The 20,891-nt window shown below is 57.8% G+C and overlaps 4 protein-coding genes across 9 annotated transcripts in view; all 4 read left to right on the forward strand.

Annotated features, from left to right (window-relative positions):
* Window positions 1–9,207, forward strand: part of ATP6V0A1 (ATPase H+ transporting V0 subunit a1) — a 28,289-nt gene extending 19,082 nt beyond the window's left edge. For 3 of the 6 annotated variants that reach the window (XM_088179724.1, XM_088179726.1, XM_088179723.1), the window contains exons 19-22: window positions 319–336; window positions 2,114–2,231; window positions 3,176–3,347; window positions 7,911–9,207. In XM_088179724.1, coding sequence (XP_088035850.1) covers window positions 319–336; window positions 2,114–2,231; window positions 3,176–3,347; window positions 7,911–8,004 — 402 coding nt within the window. In that variant the 3' untranslated portion in view covers window positions 8,005–9,207. The remainder of the gene's footprint in view (window positions 1–318; window positions 337–2,113; window positions 2,232–3,175; window positions 3,348–7,910) is intronic. The other 3 variants (XM_088179728.1, XM_088179727.1, XM_088179725.1) reach the window with 1 other exon arrangement.
* A 154-nt stretch (window positions 9,208–9,361) lies between these two features.
* NAGLU (N-acetyl-alpha-glucosaminidase) lies at window positions 9,362–14,436 on the forward strand. Its single transcript, XM_014885383.2, has 6 exons — window positions 9,362–11,170; window positions 11,291–11,438; window positions 11,549–11,695; window positions 11,883–11,968; window positions 12,136–12,392; window positions 12,585–14,436. Exons 1-6 carry the CDS (start codon window positions 10,767–10,769, stop codon window positions 13,799–13,801), a joined length of 2,259 nt encoding a protein of 752 aa, XP_014740869.2. The 5' UTR covers window positions 9,362–10,766; the 3' UTR covers window positions 13,802–14,436.
* Window positions 14,437–14,574: 138 nt separating this feature from the next.
* HSD17B1 (hydroxysteroid 17-beta dehydrogenase 1) lies at window positions 14,575–16,550 on the forward strand. The gene is made up of 6 exons (XM_014885397.2): window positions 14,575–14,930; window positions 15,077–15,238; window positions 15,527–15,706; window positions 15,783–15,876; window positions 15,978–16,161; window positions 16,233–16,550. Exons 1-6 carry the CDS (start codon window positions 14,801–14,803, stop codon window positions 16,401–16,403), a joined length of 921 nt encoding a protein of 306 aa, XP_014740883.2. The 5' UTR covers window positions 14,575–14,800; the 3' UTR covers window positions 16,404–16,550.
* Window positions 16,551–16,699: 149 nt separating this feature from the next.
* Window positions 16,700–20,713, forward strand: COASY (Coenzyme A synthase). The gene is made up of 9 exons (XM_088179729.1): window positions 16,700–17,315; window positions 17,626–17,840; window positions 17,992–18,123; window positions 18,320–18,509; window positions 18,859–18,923; window positions 19,671–19,755; window positions 19,885–19,982; window positions 20,072–20,218; window positions 20,468–20,713. The coding sequence occupies exons 1-9, from the start codon at window positions 16,700–16,702 to the stop codon at window positions 20,510–20,512; spliced, it is 1,593 nt and encodes a 530-aa protein (XP_088035855.1). The 3' UTR covers window positions 20,513–20,713.
* The last annotated feature ends 178 nt before the right edge of the window (window positions 20,714–20,891 follow it).

The following is a 20,891-nucleotide window of genomic DNA, read 5'->3' on the forward strand; positions in this document are numbered from 1 at the left end:
ACATGTTATCTGCTTCTCCCATGCCAGTGGAAATTCAGGGGCTGTGTTTCTGCAGCACTGAAATTTTGTTTATGTATTCGTTTTGACTGCTGGGGGTAATATTAATTACTTCCCTTTCCTCTGGGAGAGGAGAAAAACAGTCAATCTCAGGTAGCTGGGGAGTTTTCTGATGTCTCTGAACAACTGCAGCAGATCCTGCCTCTGTAGTGCATGGGATGTGTTACTGCTTTCCGTGGCGTGTGTAGGAGGGAATTGCTGAATGTGTTCATGATTAATGTGATCAAAACACTGCACTAAATGTAAATTTATGTTTTCAAGCCTACAGAGGACGAGGTGGTAAGAGCACAGCAGCTTTGCCTTCATGTGTACCTGGGCCATTTCCCATCAGTGTAAAACGTGCTGAATGGAACTTGTTATGTCACAGCATCTTGTTTTCCAAAAGATTTTGCTGTTTTCATGTTACAGACCATTTTTAATTCATGCACACATACATCAACAGACTTCTATACTTCATTTGTACAGCTTGTCTGTCTGATCCCCTGTCTGCAGATTGTTCCCAGTTACCTGGGAAACTGTTCAGCTGGAGGTCTGAAACTGAAAAGTTTTCACTTCCGAGCTTCCAAAGAAGTCTTGCTGTTTAAGTTGTGGCCTTCTTAATTTTGTGCTGCAGCAAACTGTTTAAAGAGATTTCTTCCCACAAACTATCTGCCATGTTAAGGATTATGCTGGTTAACCCAGAGAGCAAATGCAGCACAACCAGTCCAGTTTCATGCAGTTTAGGAACTGAACTGGCCAGAGGCTTTGTGTAAGAGAGAAGCTTTGTTCTGAGAAACTGCTCATCTATATGCACTTGTAACAAGTATTAAAAACATGGGGGTTTAATACCGATGCAGCATTGAGTGTAGGTTTCAGCACTATCAGATAAGCAATTTTACTACAAACAATACAAATGGCATGAAAATAGAACAGCTTGACCAGGGCACTGCTGGTGAAAAATGTGCTGAGAATGGTTTGCTCAGAGCTCTGCTGTGCACAGGCCTGTGTGGAATGGAGGGGCAGGGGAGGGGCACGGGGTTTCTGTTTTGGTATACCTGATGTCTCACTGAACCTGGGGAAAATGTGTCAACCCACAAGGACTGTGCCACTGCAATCCTGATACTCCCAGTCCTGGCTCAGTGGTTGCTCTCTCTAGCAGTTTCACTCAGCTTTGAAAGGTCATTGTTTAAACATTTCCCACATTCTCTCCTGCTGGTGGCTCGTGTGTCCAGAGCTGGAACTGTTGGCTAGGGCAGCCTTTAGTGACACAGCTCACATTCTGTAGAGAAAGGATTAGGATTTTGACAGCTAATTTAACTGAATTGTTTGAAATATTTATTGCCTTGGATATGCTAGGGGAGAATTAAGAATATAAATAGCTTTGTGTGCATGCCTAGAGCATTAGTCACTGGATGTATTTAAAACATCATGTTCACTTAAATCTGAACACTTTCTGAAGTGTGGATTAAATCCAAAGTGCAGGGAATGCTTTCCCAAGCTGCAAGATAAGAAACTGCCCGACATGGCAGACTTCCTTATAAGTTCTTCTTTTATTGCTGCAGAAAATTACTGAGACACAGAGACTTTGCCAGTGAATAGCGCACAGATGCGACTTTTTCAGGGTAGCATAATGCATTATTTTTGCATTCAAAAAGGGCAGGTTCATGTCTTGCAAAATGCTCCTGTTGCTTCCGTGGTAAAGGCACACACAGTATGGCTTGGGGCACTGCCTCCTTCCCACAGCAGCACCTCTGGTTTACCAGGGAGTGCACACCAGCACCACCTTCTGCTGAACAGTCTTTTCCTGGCTAAGCCCATGGATGAATTTGGAATATCTGACTTTCACATGCCAGAATAAGAAAACAATGTTCACATCACAGCATTTGTCGTTCTGCAAAACCTGTCAAGATTCATTTTCTGTTTGTGGCGCTGTCGTGGTGAACCAGGAGAAGACAGTGTCAGTGTGCAGTGTCACACACAGTGTCCCTGGTGATAGCAGCACTCCCCCTGCCCGTGTCCCTGCCCAGCTGGCCTGCACTGTGCTCCCAGCTGCCCTCATCCTCTGTTCCCTTTGCAGTTTGACTTTGGGGACACCGTGGTGTACCAGGCCATCCACACCATCGAGTACTGCCTGGGCTGCATCTCCAACACCGCGTCCTACCTGCGCCTCTGGGCACTCAGCTTGGCCCACGCACGTGAGTGTCCCTCAGGGAGCTGAGCTGTGCCTGCTCAGCCCAGGCAGGCTCGAGGCTGTAGTAGAATAGTTTATAAGTGTAGCAGAATAGTTTGTAAGGTTAGTGCAGGAGGCAATCTTTCCCAATGAATTACAGCTTTACTGATTACTGAGGAGTGAAAACAGCCTTGCCTGCCCAGTGAGGTTGGGTGTTATAAAAGAGTGGGCTAGCTAGTTATAGTTTGAGATCCTGAGTCTGCTGGCTATGCTGTGAGGAGGGAAGGGACATGCAGTTGTGTAAGGGACAGATAAGGTAAGAGGATGCTGTGTGAGGGACAGACAGGGTTAGGCAGCCAGGTAAGGGACAGGTTTGGGTTTAGTCAATCATGCAGAAGGACAAAGGAAACTTGCAGAGAAGGAGTCAGTGCTGTGTGGAGCTGCCTGTAAGAAACGGAGTCAGTGCTGTGTGAAGTAGCTAATGAGGAAAGGAGTTAGTGTTGTGTGGAGCTGCCTATGAGGAAAGGAGTCAGAGTTGCCTGGAAGAAGTCCACTGGAGAAGGCATGAAAAGTTTTTAATAAAAGACTGATGTTGGTGCCAATCATGTCCGTCTAAACATAATTTTAACAGCAGCAGCACAAGAGGCCTCTCGGGGCTCAGCTGGCACAGGACAGTGCTGTGTGTGCATTACCTGGGAGCAGTGAGCTCCACACACCAGGATCTGCTCCCACAGCTCTGCTGAATGGGAGGAATGGAGTTAAAATCACAGAATAAAGAGCTGCTGAGCAGGGACTCTGCCCTGTGTGACAGCTGGAGGCAATGTCCTGACACACTTGGCTGCGAGAGCTCTTGTCCCTCTTCAGTTTCTACCTCATTGTAGCAGGGGTTTGCTTGACTTTAGTTTTTTCTTTGCCAGTAAACAATCCCCTGTTCCTTTTGACTGAGTTTTCTCCTCTTTCTTTCGGCAGAGCTCTCGGAGGTGCTCTGGACCATGGTGATCCACATCGGCCTCAGCGTCAGGAGCCTGGGGGGAGGCTTGGGCCTCTTCTTCATCTTTGCTGCTTTTGCCACGCTGACAGTGGCCATTCTGCTGGTCATGGAGGGGCTCTCAGCCTTCCTCCATGCTCTGCGCTTGCACTGGTGAGTTACTGGGACATCCAGAAACTTGGAGATCTCTTCATAACAAGAAAATTGATGTCACCTGGACTGTGCAGAATTGCCATCTTCTAGAAAGCAGAAAGTCTTAAAAAGGGTCAGATATTTCAATCCTGTTTTTTGGGGATTTCAGTCCTCAATTGTTTAAAGTTGTGGAGCTCTGCTTAGAAATAAGCACTAAAAGACTAAAGCTTTAGGGCCAAAGCTTTGAGATCAGGGACTGGGGAGGCTGTGCTGGCTGGAGCTTTGTGGCTTTCAGCAGGACTTTCTCGTTCCATCTCTAGGTCTTTTCTCTGGTTCTTGTGTTTGTTGTCCTTTGTGTCCAATAGCTGCTGACTGCTCTTGTTCATTGCTATAAAACCTTGCCTTGGACAGGAGCAGCTTTGCCTTCTGCCCTTGGGGTACTTTGGGGTGGCAGCGAGATTTTGCTGGTCTTGCTTTGGGAAGTTGAGTTTGCGCCCCTTTCCTGTGATCATTAAGCTCCTGTGTATGCAGCCAGCAAAGCAGAAGGAATTACTCTGCTCCCAAGTATGGAAAATATTCGAGAGCTTTCTCTAATCCATGTTTAAGAGCCCTCATTGTTCCACTTCAGATTCCCTCGTTAGTGCACTGGTGGGATCAGAGGAGCAACTGGGCGTAGGATTTTCTCATGTAGGAAATGTCAGAGAGTTTGTGCCTCTGGGGTTCAGGCTGCTGTCACCTCCTCAGGCTGCTGATTTCCTGGGGGGGAGGGGGGTAGCAAAGGGAAGTCTCTGAAGATCACAAGAAATACTCTGTCTTGCTTAAATGGGAAGAAAAAGTTGGGAACACTCTCTGAAAGTAGTTCTGTAAGTGCAAAAGGAAGCAAATGCCTCTGGAAAAAAAAAAAAAAAGGCAAAAAAAAAAATCAGCTTTTTGCACTTTTCCCTTGCTTGTGGGGAAGGAAAGCTTTGGCCTTTTGCCCTCTCCCTTGGTAGCTAGCGAGGTGCAGGCTGGGGGGTGCAGATTGGAGTGTCCTGGCTCCTGGAGGTGCAGGCTGGAGAGTCCTGGTCCACCTGGTCCTGTGTCTCTGTAGCCAAGTGAGCCAAGCTGATCCTGGGGCGAAGCCATCTTGTGCTGAGGGAGCTGGGGGGGCACTCCTGGAAATGGCTGCTGGATGGTGCCTCTGTTTTTCCTGGCATCCAGCCTGAACCCTGCATAGCAGTCACTGGAGAGCTCCTTGCTGACTGGCCAGAGGTCCCTCATCCTCTCCCTGCTGTCACTGTGCTGGGCCACCATAGCAGTGACAGCAGGAGCCCCATGGACCCTGCTGGGCACTGAGAGCAGTCCAAGAGGAGGAGAGTGCAGCAGTGCTGTAACTCCAGATGTGGTGGGCTTGCTCTGCAATTCCTTGAGGATTAAAGGATTTCCAGGGCTGTGGCCTCTCTGGGCTGTGGAGCAGCATGGCCATTTCTAAGCAGCAGCAGGGGAACAGCTCTGAGCAGCTGCTCTAGACAGGCTCTAAGGAGCAGAAAACACATTTTTAGAGAGGTACCTGTCTTGTGTTAATCACAAACTGCACCTCCAGATGCGGCTCAGACACCTGGAACAGCTGTGAGCTGGAGGTAATGGTTTGCATTGCAAGGCTTTCCCTAAAGGGCCATTAAGAAAACATCTGTGTATGTGCTAGTGAAAAGGCAAACAGGCAAACTCAGAGGCAGCAGCAGTGAGAGCACAGAGCACTCTGCCCATGCAGACCAGTGCAGGGCAGCTGTAGAACTGGAGTGCTTAACAAAGTCCTGTTTTCCTTAAACATGTGTTTCAAACCTGCGAACCTTTCATGCACAGAATCTGAGAGAAAATCTGTTCAGGTTCAGAGCCCGAAAAGCAAGTTTAAGGTTCTGCTTCAGACGGCAAGTGATCTGCTGAAATGATTTTGAAGTTGCTGGGTGTTGGTTTTCACAGGGAGGCACCTGCAGTAGGTCCAAAGAGCACACTGTTCACATTCCTTTTTGCTCCTGAACTGAAAACAAGGAGTTCCAATGGCAGGTGTTCCCTTTTTAGGAAGAGGAAGGGAGAGTGGAGGTCAAATACAGCTGTCCTGGGAGGAGCAGATGGGATTTTTTGGCTATGGGAGAGCCGTCACCTATCAGGAATTTGAGGTGTGGGTGGTTCAGCCTTCCTGGAAAGGAGGAGAAATTGAGCATGTGTTTTACTGGTCAGGGAATTCACAGGTTGTTCCATATGCTGTGCCTGGCAGTCCCGAGTGAGGGAGGTTTATTTTGTGCTTTTTCAGTGTGCATTCTTTGAGCAGGTTGGGCTTTTCAGGCCATTCTGGTGTGGAGGCAGCCCTCTGGATTGCTGCCAGGATTGCAGGGTGTGAATTTGGGCTCTACTGCAGCTCAGTATGTGTCTGAGCTGTTGTGCTGTCAGCTTCTTTTGCTGTAACTCTTCTGAAATATATCGCTCTTCTGAAATATTTAATCTTTCCATTTATTGCTTTTCAGTGATGTAGTTTGACATGAACATTCAAATTAAGGCAGCTTCCCCCTTTTTAAGCTAGTCACCTCTTCTAACGTGAGCCAGAACAGTCTGTGCCCAAAAGAAAAAGTTTGTAACTATTTAGGGTGCTGCTTCTGGAGGAGTGGGTGTGTTGGAGCTGCATCCCGCTCTCAATCCAGTGAGTGGGAGTGGTGAAGTCCAGGTGCTCACCCACCTGCCAGGATTTGATTTTCCTTTGTGAATGTCATGAGCCAGGACTCGCCTGCAGTGTGGCTGCAGGAGCCACTGCTCCAAGGGGCAGCCCCAGCCTCCTGTCAGGCAGGATGGAATATCCCAGAGACAGATACGGTACCTCTGCTCTTTTTGGGAAGGAGTAACTGCAACAGTCTCTGTGCAGACACCCCAGTGGGTTCTGTCAGTCGTGTGTGCCACCCTTGAGCTGTGCCTGGTTTACATCTGACCCAGGCTCTGGCACTTTTAGGGACACAAACATAGAGTGGGAATTTGCAGTTGTACTGAGTGACAATCGGGGTTCCTGTTGCACTTTTGCTTCCTACTCAGGGACTGGAGCTGCCTGGTTTTCCAGTGTCAGTACCCTGACTCTGTGGGGTTGGAAAACCCAGAGAACAAGAGTCTGACAAATGCTGACACTATTAATGCAAAAAGCTGCAGAGTGGGTCTCCTGTAGTGCTGCTGCTGCCAGAGGACTCCTGGGCTATTTGCTGATAATGCCACTCTCTATAAATTCTCTGCAGAACTTGGTCACTGATGTGAGACACATGGAGGGTTTAGCAGTAAACTGGGACACGTAACAGGCAGTGAGCCTGGCAACAACAGTGCTTTCTGCTGGGTCCTGGGTGTTCCTGGAGACACCTGCAGAACACCCCACTGACCGTTTACACTGATTATTTGGTTAAATACACTTTTCTGGCTAGTTCTCTAACCTTAGAGCAGCCTCTCTTCCAATGTCAGGCCTCCAGTTGTAACAGAATGTCCAAAAGGAGGGTTTGGATCCTGAGGCCTGCTGGAATTGTGAATCATCAGGGTTAACATGTCAGTCACAGTGAGCTTGGGTGACTCACATACCCAGCCCTCTGCCTCTCATTTCCCTTTGCTTACAGAACAGTTACTTAGTCACAGGATACTTATGGAGATTATCAGGGTTCCTGAAAAACTAGAGCACATTGGCAAGGAGCCCTTCCTCCCACATGGAAAATCCTGCTCATCCTGGGGATCCCTTGGCCTGCAAGGCAGCAGAAGATACAGGCTAAAGCTGGTTTTCCTGAGCATTTCCCTCCTGGGCTCTGTGGGGAAATCACTTTTTGCTGGCTGAATCCAGCAGCTCTGGAGTTTGCCATGATTCTCCATTTGGGAAAAAATAATTCAAGTTTTTCTTTTTTTTGTCGAAAAAACCCCTTCTCCTGAACTGTGTTAAGGGCTCCCCAGTTTGCTGTCACTGCCTGCAGAGACTTTGTTTTCCAGCGGATTGTGCAGTGGAAAGTGTCTGTGAAGCCTAGCCTTGTTTTTGCTGGGAATCAGGGGATTAGTTTTCCCTGTTCTTATTTGGCTGTTGATGACTGTTGGGCAGTTCTCTAGAATAATGCTTTTTTTTCTTGAGTTCATTAGGGGCAGCAGCAAATGGGGCTGAGCTAACGCTCGGCTGGAGCTGTCGGGCACATCCCAGTGCAAATGTGCTGCAGGGAATAAACAGAAGTGGCTGGTGGGGAGTCTGAGCTCAGTGTCACATGGCTGAGGCTTGTGCTAATGAAAAAGGGAACTTTAGCAGCTGGTGTAGAAAATGCTGTCTCTGCTCCCTGTGCTTCCTGGGACACTGTGGTCAGAGTTGGCTTTCTGCTCCTGTTGCCATTTTTTCTCTCTGAGGGTGGGATCGAAGTTTCTGGACAACTCTTTGCTCCACACAGAAGCATCACATTAGATGGGGAGGTTGTGCCAGAAGACACTTTATGTTGTAATACCTCTTTTTAAAGCTTTTTACAGTCAGTAATCCTACTTTTAATGGAGTTCTTGCTAATTGTTCTTATTGAGAGATGCCTTTTTAATGAATAATCACTCTTCTATCTCTTGCAGGATTGAATTCCAGAACAAGTTCTACACTGGCACTGGGTTCAAGTTTCTTCCTTTCTCCTTTGACATCATCCGTGAGGGGAGGTTTGACGACTGATATCCCCCCAGTCAGTCCAGCAGTGTTAAACTTTGTGTGTGTGTGACCCTCCCCAACACCCTCCCCGTCTGTCTGAGTTGTGTGTATAGTGACAATAACTTATTGCAGCACCCTTGAGCGTTACCATGGCATCCCAAAGCCAAAAGCTTTGACGTTCTGGGGTAACGACACTGGATCACAGAAACGTTTTATTCATTAAGTTTACTCCTAAAGGTACCAAGTGCATGAGTTGTCTGTTTGGTGTGCAGTCGTGTGCTCCCTGTATTGTGCATTCCTTGGCAGCTGATCAGGGCAGAAAAGAAATGGCAGCTGTGCTGAGGGGACAAATCAGCACATGGAGAAAAGGCCCAACGACCTCAGCTCGAGAAGGCTGTTCCTCCTCTTATTGCTGGAGGCAATGGTGAGGAGTCCTCATGCATTGGGACTCTGCTGCCTGACTGTGGCCTGGGGAGGGATGGGCCTTGGTGCAGACTGTTACTGGTCACTGCAGGTACTGCCATTGGCAGTGAAACTGGGCTTTCTGGTTTGAAACCAAAGCCCTCGAGACACATCAGATTAGTGCCTGTGTGGGCTTGGCATCGGTGGAGGCAGCTTTTGCACAGGTGGATGTACCCGTGACTCACACTGTCCTGTGCACTCAGGGTCTGAGAAGCCCGTTAAGAGAGAGCATGGCCCACTCTTGCCAAAATAGCTCCATGGCAGGGGGGTCTCTCTGGTGTGTCCCTGCATTAGCTGATGCTTTCTTTACTGTCCAAGCTGTCAAAATTTCCTTGCACTCCTCAATTTGATGTAGCTGTAGCAGCAGTGGGGTGTGTGTTAGTGCTGTGTGTGACTGTCATGTTCGATTCTCACAGTGGAGCTGAGTATTTGTGTATGAACAGATTAGAACAATAACGAGACTCATTAACCTGGAAGCAAGGAGGAAGTGCCTCGAGGTGCCAGGCCGCTTAAAATTAGGTGAGAAAGTTACCTTTCACAGTGCAATGTGCACGTGTGTGGGGCACAGGGACCTTTGTGCTGCACCTGGGCAGATCACTGTGTTACAGGAGGATGTGATGGGTATTCACAGAGGTGTTCACAGACTGAAGGGTGAAATCAAAGCGTGACTGCAGGTGGAGCTTTTACATGAGTCCTATGTATTCTGCTGCCTGGGTGAAATGTTGCTGACAGTCGCTGTATAAATTAAATGAACTCCACAACAAACACTGTGGCCTGTTTTCTGCTTCCCCAGTGCTGGCTGAGGGGGCTCAGGGCAGCCCCTCATCCCTGACCTACACAGAACACAGCCCCCAGAGCTGCTGGGACCTTAGGCATTTCTGTCCAGGATCCTGTCGTTTCCACGGCCAGAACCTGGGGTAGGCAGGGCTGGTTTGTACAGCGCGGGTGGCGTGACCCTGCCTGGGCTGCGCCGGCTCTGTGCTTATCGAGCCCCAGCGATATCCTGAGCAAAGGCCAGGACAGGGCTGTTTATCCCGGGGGCTCCTGCCCATCCTCATAGACCCTGTGACTGGGTGGAATGAGGAGTTGTGCAGGGGAAAAAGTTCCAGCTTGTTTAACCCGGGTGCTGTGGGCACCGTTCGATGGGGACTGAGGCAGCACGCTCTGCGTTCCCGGGGCTGTGCCCTTCTCCTGCTTTCCCCAGTGCAGGGACCCCCTGCCCCCGGAGGGCCGTGTTTACTCAGGTCCTTCCTGCCGGACCGGCTATTTCCACATGTGCGGGAGCAGCGGAAGGGAGGGTTCTGCAGGGGTTTGGCGATTGTGTTGCTGATGTCTGTGTGTTTCCCATTTCCTGATGTTTCCGGGAGGGCGAGAAGCCGTGCTGAGCTGCGGCCCCAGCCTCCCGCACCTCTAGGACGAGGAACCGGCTTCCCGCCGGTCCGGGGGATGCTTTTCCTGCAGCTGTAGGTACTAGCGGGCTGGGAGAATGTTCTCTCTCCTCTTTCACCATTCTCCCGTGTACTCATAACATTTCTGCCAGTTTCCATGGCTCTGGGGTCACAGGCGCAGCCCTGCTGCTGGCAGGAGATCCCGGCCCCCCGTAGGCTGCACCAGGGGTGCTCGGGGAGTCCCGCGTTCCCCCATCCCGTCCCTTCTCCGGGCCGCTCCGCAGTCGGGTTCTGTCCTGGAAGTGTTTACGAACTCCCCTGCAGCTGAGAGAGACCCGGGCAGCCCTAGCCCGCCCCGGTCGCAGTCCCGTTCCCGTTCCCCGGCGGGGTTCGCCTCGTCGGCCAGGCCCGGGGCCGCGCCGGGGGCTGCTGCGGCTGCCGGGACGCTGCCCAGCCCCGAGGAACCGGCGCTGCCCGGTCTCGCAGCGCCACCGGCCGGCCGGAGCGGGTCCCGGTCAGTCCCAGGAGCCCCCGAACTGATGGATGGGCGGGGCCGCCGCGGCCCGGTTCCCCGGGTGGTGCGGAACTGTCGCGGGTGGGAAACGCGAGACTGGAAATAGCCCGGAGCCCCGGCGGTCCCGCTGCCCCGGGCAGGAGTTGCAAACTCGGTTCCTGCTCGGGCAGCCGGAGCGGGCGGGGAAGGGGCCGCAGTGGCCCCGGGGCTGAGGGAGCGCCTGTCCCCAGCCGGCCCGGGACATCCCTGCTCCAGGGGGTCCAGACTCGCCCGCGGAACCACCCCGCTTCTTTCGGCCGGTGACAGGTCAGGGCCGCCCCCCGCCGCCGGCACCGCCCAGCGTAGCGGGGTCCTCAGAGGCGGGACCGGTGGGCGGGAAGGTACCGGGAGAGGCGGGGCCGGCGCAGGGGCAGGCAGCAGCGATGGCGGTGCGGCGAGGACCGGAACCGGGTCCGGGACCGGGGCTGGCGCTGCCGTTCCTGCTGCTGCTGGCGGCGACGGCGGCGCGAGCGGGGGACGCGCGGCAGGAGGAGGCGGTGCGGGCGCTGGCGCGGCGCCTGCTCGGTCCCCGGGCCGCCGCCGTGTCGCTGTCGGTGGACCCGGCGCTGGCGGCTGGCGGGCCTGACGCCTACCGGCTGTGGTCGCCTCCCAGCGCCGCCGTGGCCGTCGCCGTAACGGGCTCCAGCGGCGTGGCGGCGGCCGCCGGCCTCTATCGCTACCTGCGAGACTTCTGCGGCTGCCACCTGTCGTGGTCCGGGGCTCAGCTCCGCCTGCCAGATCCGCTGCCGCGGCTGCGGGCCGAGATCCGCGCCGCCGCTCCCGGCAGGTAACGGGGACGCGGGGCCGCGCGCCGCTCACGCCTCGTTAGCGCGGGACAAGGCGCTGTTACATAACGGGGGCGCGGGGGGCGCGGGGGGCTCGAGCGCAGCCTCCGCCGCTCCCGCAGGTACCGGTACTACCAGAACGTCTGCGCCCAGAGCTACTCCTTCGCCTGGTGGGACTGGGGGCGCTGGGAGCGGGAGATCGACTGGATGGCGCTGAGCGGCATCAACCTGGCACCGGCTTTCGCGGGGCAGGAGGCGGTCTGGCAGCGGGTGAGCACCGGGGCCGAGGGGCGGCGGGGACCGGAACCAACAGGGTGGCGGTGGCGGGACCTCTGGAACCGGGAGCCGTGGGAGCGGCTGACCCCCGGCGCCCGGCGCAGGTTTACCGTAACCTGGGGCTGAACCAGTCGGAGATCGACAAGTACTTCACGGGCCCCGCGTTCCTGGCCTGGAATAGGATGGGGAACCTCCGCCGCTGGGCCGGGCCGCTGCCTCCCGCCTGGCACTTCAAGCAGCTCTACCTGCAGGTACCGGGGGCAGCCCCGCCCGCCCGGGGCAAACCCCTTTCACCCCCTGGTCCTCCTGGCCGAGGCTGCCCTCACACAGCCTCGGGGAGCCCTCCACCCCGACCCGAGCTGCAGCAGTGTCCGGGGTTCCCTCGCGGGAATGTGGGGGCTTCTCTTCTTCTGCTCCCTCCCTCCTTCTCTCTCCCAGTATCGGATCGTGGAGCGGATGCGCTCGCTGGGGATGACCACGGTGCTGCCGGCCTTCGCGGGCCACGTGCCGCAGGGGATCCTTCGGTAGGAGCAGTCCCTGCCCTGGGGGCTCAGCCCTGGCCGCTTCCCGGGGTCTCAGCTCTGGCAGCACCTCCCGCTGCGGCTTCCCTGGGAGGCTGCCCTGTCCCCGCACAGGCACAGTTGTCCTGCCCTGTTCTTCTCCTGATCCCCATCTCTGCCCTCCGGTACAGGGTCTTCCCACGCGTGAATGCCACTCGCTTGGGGCACTGGAGCCACTTCGACTGCACCTACTCATGCATCTACCTGCTGGACCCAGAGGACCGCATGTTCCAGGTGATCGGGACCCTCTTCCTGAAGGAGCTGATCAAGGAGTTTGGCACAGACCATGTCTATAGCGCAGACACCTTCAACGAGATGACCCCCCTCTCCTCTGACCCTGCCTATCTCTCCAGAGTCAGCAATGCCGTTTTCAGGTCGATGACAGGAGGTTGGTCAGTGTGTGGTCCAGGTGGGATAACAGGGGCTGGGAGAGATGGTGCTGGGCCCCATGCAAGTGCAGAACCCATTGGTGCCAGATCCCCAGAACCCCCATGAGGGGTGGTTGGTGGCCCTAGAGCCTCATGAGACACCTGTGGGCCCTGTCTGAAGAGAATCTCACTCAGTGCTCTTCTGTCCCCAGCTGACCCCAAGGCGCTGTGGCTGATGCAGGGCTGGCTCTTCCAGCATCAGCCTGACTTCTGGCAGCCAGCACAGGTGCGGGCTCTGCTGCATGGAGTGCCCCTTGGCAGGATGATTGTTCTCGATCTCTTTGCTGAGTCCAAGCCCGTCTACCAGTGGACAGAATCCTTCTATGGGCAGCCCTTCATCTGGTGCATGTTGCACAACTTCGGAGGTAACCACGGTCTCTTTGGCACTGTGGAGGCCATCAACCACGGCCCCTTTGCAGCTCGACGCTTCCCCAACTCCACCATGGTGGGCACGGGGCTGGTGCCCGAGGGCATTGAGCAGAACGACATGGTATACGAGCTGATGAATGAGCTGGGCTGGCGTCAGGAGCCCCTCGACCTGCCCAGCTGGGTGACCCGCTACGCCGAGCGCCGCTATGGTGCCCCAAACGCCGCCGCAGCCAGCGCCTGGCGCCTGCTCCTCCGCAGTGTGTATAACTGCACCGGCGTCTGTGTCAACCACAACCGCAGCCCCTTGGTGCGCCGGCCCTCGCTGCACATGGACACGGAGCTCTGGTACAACACCAGTGATGTGTACGAAGCCTGGCGCCTGCTACTGAGCGCTGGCGCCGAGCTGGGCTCCAGCCCCACCTTCCTCTACGACCTGGTGGACGTGACACGGCAGGCAGCCCAGCAGCTGGTCAGTGACTACTACCTGAGCATCCGCCAGGCCTTCCAGAGCCACGCGCTGCCGGAGCTGCTGACGGCCGGTGGTGTGCTGGTGTACGACCTGCTGCCAGAGCTGGACAGCCTCCTGTCCAGCCACAGCCTCTTCCTCCTCGGCCGCTGGCTGGAGAACGCCCGTGCCATGGCCACCAGTGACCGGGAGGCTGAGCAGTATGAGCTGAATGCCCGGAACCAGGTGACGCTCTGGGGGCCCAGTGGAAACATTCTGGACTATGCCAACAAGCAGCTGGGGGGGCTGGTGCTGGACTACTACACTGTGCGCTGGAGCCTCTTCGTCTCTGTGCTGGTAGAGAGCCTCAACTCAGGCCGCCCCTTCCACCAGGACCAATTCAACCAGGCTGTTTTCCAAGTGGAGAGAGGCTTCATCTACAACAAGAAGCGGTACCCAGCTGTGCCAGCTGGGGATACGATGGAGATCTCCAGGAAGCTGTTCCTCAAATATTATCCCAGCGCCCTGCGGCGCAGCTTGGCTGGGCCTGCGTGACTTTGGGTTCTGCCTCCGGAGCCTCCCCCAGAGAGGGTGGACACAGCCCCTGCTCCCTCCCCTATGCGGGCTCCTGGCCTGATGGCTGTGTCCTGGCTGTAATGGAAGAGGGGCATAGAGCCCTGGTGGCCCTCAGCCATCTTGGATCCACCCCTTCCCCTGCATGGGCAGGACGTGCCCCAAGAGGGACTGGCACATGGACAAAGGGCAGATGGATGAAGGGGCAGACTGTGCCCCAAGGGCACCATGTTTTGTGCTCAGCTCTTCCTAGCTGCCCTGAGCCTGTTCCCAGGAAACCTGGGCTGCGCCAGTGCCCTCAGCTGGAAGCTTGGTGGGACACTGCAGAGGGACAGGACAAATGTGTCCCTGGTGTGGGGCTTTGGCTGGCTAGCAGGGGCAGTGATGGGGGAGAAGCAGACAGGGAGGTGTCAGTGGGCAGAGGGGCAGAGCAGCGTTGAACCCCAGTGCCTGAAGGGACTTGGCACTACATGGCCCTGCCCATATTTGGTGCCTTTTGTATCATAAAAGACTTTGCAGCTTTGCCTGCAGCGTTGCTGGAGTTTTTGAGGCCTTTTCCACAGCCTGGGTTTGGGCAGAGCCCGGCTATGGAGCAAATACAGACTCTTTTTCTCTCACGTGTGTCTAACTCCTTTTGCTAGCACAGGACTGTGTGGAACATGGGGGCAGAGGAGCACCTCAGCCCTGAACCTGCATAGAAGGAACAACACCCTGCCAGACGTGTCCTGGCAGCCAGGATACCTGGCACAGCAAAGTACAACTAGGGCAGACCCCTGGGGCTGCGGCTCCCCTTGTGCCACAGAGCCTCCTCCAGCAGGGAGGTCCTGGCTCAGTGGAGACTTTATCACAGCACCTGCACGAGGATCAAGGCACAGGGAGCCCCAGGCATGCGCAGGGAGGTGGGTGGAGGGGCCTTGAGATAAGGCAGCAGACACAACACAGTGGCGTGGGGCGGGGGGACCCCTTTCCCAGCCCTCTTAAATGCCATGGTCCCGCTGGCCAGCACTGCCAGCCATGGAGAGAACCACGGTGCTGATCACAGGCTGCTCCTCAGGCATCGGCCTGGGGCTGGCTGCACGCCTGGCAGCCGACACCGCTCGCCGGTTCAAAGGTAAAGGGGTTGATGCTACTTCAAGGGGTCCCAAGTGGTCTCTGGGCTGGCTCAGCAAGGAGAGACAGAGCCTGGGGTTGGGCTGGGGTTGGTGCTGGCCATGCAGCTCGGTGGCACTGCTGCCCACAGCCACATTCTCTCCCCAGTTTATGCCACCATGCGTGACCTGGCCAAGGGTGAGCGGCTGCTGGAGCGCCTGGGGGGCTGCTGCCCCGACACGCTGGAGGTCCTGCAGCTTGATGTCACTGACCCCTGCTCGCTGGCAGCTGCTGCACAGCAGGTGCAGGGACAGCAGCTGGATGTGCTGGGTATGGCTCTTCCTGGTGCCCCCAGTGTCCTTGGGGTGGTGAGGGGACCTCTCAGGGGTCACAACCCTCCCCAGGACACTGGGAGCAGATGCCAAATCATGGGAGGTGCAGGCAGTGGGACAGGAGGCGTTTAGCGGAGCAGAGGTGCAGCAGATGGATTTGGGGGTGCCAAGGGCCCATTAATAGTGAAAGGCCCCTCCATTTCTGCCTTCTGGCACTCGGTGGTGTGCGGGGCTACAGTCACTGACTGACGGCCCTGTGCTCAGCTGATGGCAGCATGCCTGGCAGTCTGCAATGCAGGGGTGGGACTGATGGGACCGCTGGAGACCTGCTCTGACCAAGCCATGAAAACTCTCTTCGATGTGAACCTCTTCGGGGCTGTCCGCACCATCCAGGCATTCCTGCCTGCCATGAAGAGTCGCAGGGCCGGGCGGATCATTGTCTCCAGCAGCATTGGGGGGCTGCAAGGTGGGACCCCCAGCACCCTGTGGCACAGGGAGCCGTGGGGAAGAGTTCTGGTGCTCAGGGTGCGGCTCTGCCCCAGGGCTGCCCTTCAATGCCGTGTACTGTGCCAGCAAGTTTGCAGTGGAGGGGCTGTGCGAGAGTCTGGCCATCGTCCTGCGCCCCTTCAACATCCAGTGAGTGCCGGCGATGCCACGGGGGCTGGATCCTGCTCACCGGGATGGGGGGGAATGCCAGGGTGGGGGTACGGTGGCAGCTCATGAGCTCCCTCCCGCAGCCTGACGCTGGTGGAGTGCGGGCCCGTCCACACCAGCTTCCAGGCCAATCTGCAGTGCCCCGACCCTGAGGGCAGCGAGATGCAGGGCCTGGACGCCGAGACACAGGGGCTGTATCGCCGGTACCTGGGGCACTGCCAGAGCATCTTCCGCGACACGGCCCAGGAGGTGGAGGAGGTCCTGCCGGTCAGTCACCGCGGGTCGGGGGTGGCCGTGGGGCCGCGCCGGAGACGGCTCTGACCCGTCTGCGCTGCCAGGTGTTCCTGGACGCCATCGGCAGCCCCTGCCCACCTCTTCGCTGCGCCAGCACCCAGCTCCTGGCCCCGCTCTGGCGCCTGCGGCTGAGCAGTCCCGACGGCTCCGCGTACGTCCGCGCCATGCACGACTTCGTGTTCGGCGGCAGCGAGGCCGGCGGGGACCAGCCCTGAGCGGAGCTACCACAACACCGGACCCGCTGCCATGCGAACCTCCAGCCCGGTTCCGGGTTCGGTCGCATGCTCGGTGCCGCCGTCTCCCCAATAAAGCTTTTTGCAGCCGCACGGCTCCGACTCCGTCCCCCTCCCTCCGTGGTTCCCGGGCTCGTTCCGCCCAGCGGGGCGGGCGGGGCTGCACTGGGGCCCGTTCTGCCGGTCTCCTCCTCCCGCGGGCGGGGCTGCCCGGGAGGCGGTGCTGTTCCGGCGCCGTTCCCGTCCCCGTTCCGGTCGGCGGCGCTTCCGGCGGGGCAATGCCGCCCTTCGCCTCGGGGCTGCTGGTGCTGACAGCGCCGCTGCCCGCGCTGCCCCGGCGGGCGGCGGGGCTGGTGGCGGCGGCGGCGGGGCTGGTGGCGGGGCCGCTGTACGTGCATCTGCAGCCGGGGCTGCGGCTGGGCGGCCCCGCTACCGGCCCCGCCGCGCCGCCCGCGGGCCCCGCGCTGCTGCGGGCTCTGGCCGCGCTGTACACGGCGGCGGCGGCGCGGCGGGGGCTGGACCTGCGCGTCCTGCTCGGCCCCGGCCGCCGCCTGGCACGGCAGCCCCGCGTCCTGCTGGCAGCCGCTGCCGAGGCGCCGGGGCCGCCGGAGCCGGTGCAGCTCGGGCTGCAGCGCCTGGCCGCGGCTGTGTACGGCTGCCCGCCGAGCCTGCCCGCGCTGCTGCTGGGCGAGGACACCGCGGGGGACGCCGGGGGCCACCCCGAGGGGGACCCCGAGCAGGATCCTGACGCGACCCTCCCCGAATTCTTGGACGTGGCGGTTGGCGGCACCTTCGACCGGCTGCACGGCGCTCACCGGCTCCTGCTCAGCGCCTGCTGCCTCCTGGCCCGGCGGCGGCTCCTGGCCGGGGTGGCCGACGGAGACCTGCTCCGCCGTGAGTCGGGGGCGGCCGTGGCACTGCGCGGGGACGAGCCCGGTGCTGCCCGGGGCAGGGCAGTGGTCTGGGGGCCCAGTAACAAATGAGGTCCTGGCAGCCAGGACCGAGGTGGTGCCATCCAGGCAGAGCGTCAGTGGGGATCCAGTGGGGACCTGGTGTCCTTCCCAGAACCAGCAAGGTGTACAGGTGCAGCGAGGCAAGGGGAGGGGGAGGCAGAGTTCAAAGTCCCAGCCGCGTGGTTTCTCCCATCTTTTGGTGTTGCGTTTCCGTCACTCTTGTGCTTCTCCGCCCTCCTGGCACCCGACAGACAAGGTCCTGCCGGAGCTGATCGAGCCGTACGAGCTGCGGGCGGCTAAGCTGCGCGAGTTCTTGGAGGATGTGAAGCCCTCACTGTGCTACGATATCGTGCCTCTGGCCGACCCCTTCGGCCCTTCAGTCACAGACCCCGACCTGCAGTGCCTGGTGGTCAGCGAGGAGACCCGCCGGGGAGGGGAGGCCGTGAACAGGAAGAGACTTGAAAATGTAATTGCCACGCTGGAGCCTGCTGGGCTACCCCTGCCCGTCCTCTCGCCCTGCCTGATACTGCCTAGGGGCAAATTTGGTCTTGATTTGCTCCTTCTCTCTGCTGCATTCTCATGGCTGACGGCCCTTGGGGGCTCCCTTCTCTCATCAGGGGCTCCCCGAGCTGGCTCTCCATGAAGTCCAATTGATGAAAGACCCTCTCCGCAGTCAGAACGAGGAGGAGAAGATCAGCTCCTCCAGCCTCCGGCAGAGGCTGCTGGGGACACTGCTGCAGCCCCCACGGGTGAGGGGGGCCTGCAGAGTCACAGCGGCAATGGGAGTGCCCAGGAGGAGGGGTGGGAGTCAAAGAGTTTGGAAAAGCTGCCTGCTGCTCTGCAGGCCAGAGTCTTTCATGGCCATCGCCGGGCTGGGGTGTCAGGATCCTTCTCCAGAAAAGCCCAGTTCTCCATCTGCTGCCACAGCTTTCCTCTTTCCCTTAGCAAGACCCAGCTCTGCCGTTGCGCCCGTACGTGATTGGCCTGACTGGGGGAACTGGGAGCGGGAAAACCTCCATTGCCAAACTCCTGGGGCACCTGGGCGCGTTCGTCATTGACGCTGACAAGCTGGGCCATGCCGTCTATGTCCCTGGTGGCCCGGCCTACGAGCCGGTGGTGGCGGCCTTTGGGGCAGGTAGAGTCACTGGAGGCTGCGGGGAGGAGGAAGGGGAGGGAGAGGTGTCCCAGCATCCCAGAGAGCCCTGGCCTGTGCCCCCATGCCCCTCCATGGGTTTTGGGCTCCCCAGGTCTTTTGTGTCGCGTGTCGGAGCTGCTGGTAGGGAACGATGAACCAGTCTGCTGTTTGCCTGGAAAAAGTTCTTCCCTGTCCTTTTCAGGAATCAGGTGAAGAGCTGCCAGGTTAGGTGTTACAGCCCTTGCCTGCGTGCTGTTGAGAGCCCTGTGCCAAAGCCCTTTCCCCAACCCAGGCTTGCCACAGGGATGGGAGTTGTCCCTCCCAAACCTGTTGTGCTTCTGCCTTGCAGAGATCCTGAACAAAGATGGAACGATTAACAGGAAAGTCCTTGGGGCAAAAGTGTTTGGAAACCAGGTAAAAGCAGGTTTATTGTAAATACTTAATGCTGTGAGTGGGTCTTATGCCAGGGGTTTTTAGTTTTCAGCTCTTTGAAATGATGACACCTTCCTGGCTGTATTTTCTGACAGTGGCATGGGGACAGGGTGGGACAGATCGCATCTCTGCAGCTGAATCAGCAGCTGTGCTGGATACATTGCTCTTGCCCTGCAGCTGCTGCTGCCTTCCTGTTCCCATCACTGTCCCTGTTGCCATCCCCATCTCCTCTATAAAACTCAGAGCAACAGACCTGACAAACACAGCCAGTGGTCTCTGCCCCTTGTACCCAGGAGGGTGCAGTGGCACCTGGCCTTCACAGGTGCTCAGCCTGTTGCTCTGCTGCTGCCCCAGGCCAAGGTGGAGGCAGCTCAAGAGGTTTACTGGATAGACAGGTCTTTTGTGGGACCTGCTGCACGGGGAGCCTGCTGTGCTGTGGAGCAAAGCACCTCTCACAGCAAAGACTGAGATCTCTGCTAATAGCAGGGCCCTAATGGCAGAACAAGAAAACTAACAGGGAAAACTAACAGGCAACAGGAATAGGAGCCTCTGACCAGTGTAAAAGCTTTCCTTCCTGGTGCTTGGCAATGGGCTGGACACACCTCCCCAGCTTCAGTGGGTCCTTCCTGGGTGTCCCCTGACTGCTTACACCCCCACTCTCCTGGTTGTTTACACAGGGGTTCTGAGGGCAAGGAACTGACTCTCAAATCCCACTGTGGTCCTTTCTAGGAGCGGCTGAAGAGCCTGACAGACATTGTGTGGCCCGAAATAGCCCAGATGGCAAAGGAGAGAGTCAGGGAGGCTGATGCTCAAGGTAATGGGGGCGGCTCTGTGGCAGCCTCAGCTCAGCAGTGAAGCATCTGCACTGCAGGAAGGTGGGACTGAGCCCAGGCTGCTGCCGTCCATGGCTGGGCACTGAGTGCTGGATGCCCTTGTACCTTAGGGAAGGCCGTGTGTGTGCTGGACGCTGCTGTGCTGCTGGAGGCCGGCTGGCAGGACATGGTCCACGAGGTGTGGACAGCCATCATCCCGGAAGAGGAGGTGGGCAATGCCCTGGGCCCCTCACTTGCTGCCAGGGCTGGTCCTCAGCCTCCCCCTAAGCACCCGAGTGTCCCCTGTGTCCCTGCCAGGCCGTGAGGCGCATTGTGGCCAGGGATGGGCTGACCGAGGAGGCTGCTCGGCACCGGCTGCAGAGCCAGATGAGCAACAAGCAACGGGTAGAGCAGTCACAGGTGGTGCTCTGCACCCTCTGGGAGCCGGACATCACCCGCCAGCAGGTGAGCCTGGGGCTGCTGCAGCACCAGGGATGTTCTGGGTGATTGTGACAGGAACTGAAGGGCTCAGTGCTGAGCTCTGGGTGTGTTGTTTCACCACCGAGGCTGCCGCAAAGGGGTGGATTTGGGCATGTAAATTCAGCCGGGAAGGCAGAGGTGTGGGACTGTCGTTTGACGCTCCTGCCCCGAACCGAGGCGCCGCTCACCTTCCCCGTGGGTTCTGAGGTGTGGCCCCGGACGGTTCTCCGGCAGGTGCAGAAGGCCTGGGACCTGCTGCAGCAGCGCCTGAGCCCGTAAGGGACCGTCCCGCACGGCCCCGTAAAGGTTCGTGTCCTGCCACCACTGCCCACGATGAGCCGGCGGACGGAGCAGCGTGGGACCGAGACCACCGGCCCCGTCCAGCTCCGGAGAAGTCCGGGGCGTCCTGCGGTCCCCCGGTGAGGGGGAACCCTGCAGAGCTGAGCCCCGCTGGGTGACAGTAAAGAGGCTGCTCCTGCAGTGCGTGTCCATGCGCCGGTGCCCCTCTCCGCTCCCGTGCTGGCCCCGGCCCCGCGGGGCTCGGTGTCGGACGCCGGTGCCCAGAGGGATCCCCTGGCCGGAGCGCGTACCGGGGGCGCGCGGGGTGACGTCACGCCCATGATGTCACGCGAGTGCGTCATGCTCCGGGAGTGTGGGC

Source organism: Sturnus vulgaris, chromosome 27 (genome assembly GCF_052056855.1).
Source record: "Sturnus vulgaris isolate bStuVul1 chromosome 27, bStuVul1.hap1, whole genome shotgun sequence".
NCBI lineage: Eukaryota > Metazoa > Chordata > Aves > Passeriformes > Sturnidae > Sturnus > Sturnus vulgaris.

What these genes read in the sequence shown, in the direction of transcription:
- COASY (XM_088179729.1), top strand. Translation starts at nt 16,700, where the DNA reads ATGCCGCCCTTCGCCTCGGGGCTGCTGGTGCTGACAGCGCCGCTGCCC. An exon ending in CAAAAGTGTTTGGAAACCAG is followed by an intron (nt 18,924 to 19,670) that starts GTAAAAGCAGGT and finishes GGTCCTTTCTAG; the next exon opens with GAGCGGCTGAAGAGCCTGAC. An exon ending in CGGACATCACCCGCCAGCAG is followed by an intron (nt 20,219 to 20,467) that starts GTGAGCCTGGGG and finishes GTTCTCCGGCAG; the next exon opens with GTGCAGAAGGCCTGGGACCT.
- NAGLU (XM_014885383.2), top strand. Translation starts at nt 10,767, where the DNA reads ATGGCGGTGCGGCGAGGACCGGAACCGGGTCCGGGACCGGGGCTGGCG. An exon ending in AGGAGGCGGTCTGGCAGCGG is followed by an intron (nt 11,439 to 11,548) that starts GTGAGCACCGGG and finishes CGCCCGGCGCAG; the next exon opens with GTTTACCGTAACCTGGGGCT. An exon ending in TTTCAGGTCGATGACAGGAG is followed by an intron (nt 12,393 to 12,584) that starts GTTGGTCAGTGT and finishes TTCTGTCCCCAG; the next exon opens with CTGACCCCAAGGCGCTGTGG.
- HSD17B1 (XM_014885397.2), top strand. Translation starts at nt 14,801, where the DNA reads ATGCCATGGTCCCGCTGGCCAGCACTGCCAGCCATGGAGAGAACCACG. An exon ending in CAGCATTGGGGGGCTGCAAG is followed by an intron (nt 15,707 to 15,782) that starts GTGGGACCCCCA and finishes GCTCTGCCCCAG; the next exon opens with GGCTGCCCTTCAATGCCGTG. An exon ending in AGGTGGAGGAGGTCCTGCCG is followed by an intron (nt 16,162 to 16,232) that starts GTCAGTCACCGC and finishes CTGCGCTGCCAG; the next exon opens with GTGTTCCTGGACGCCATCGG.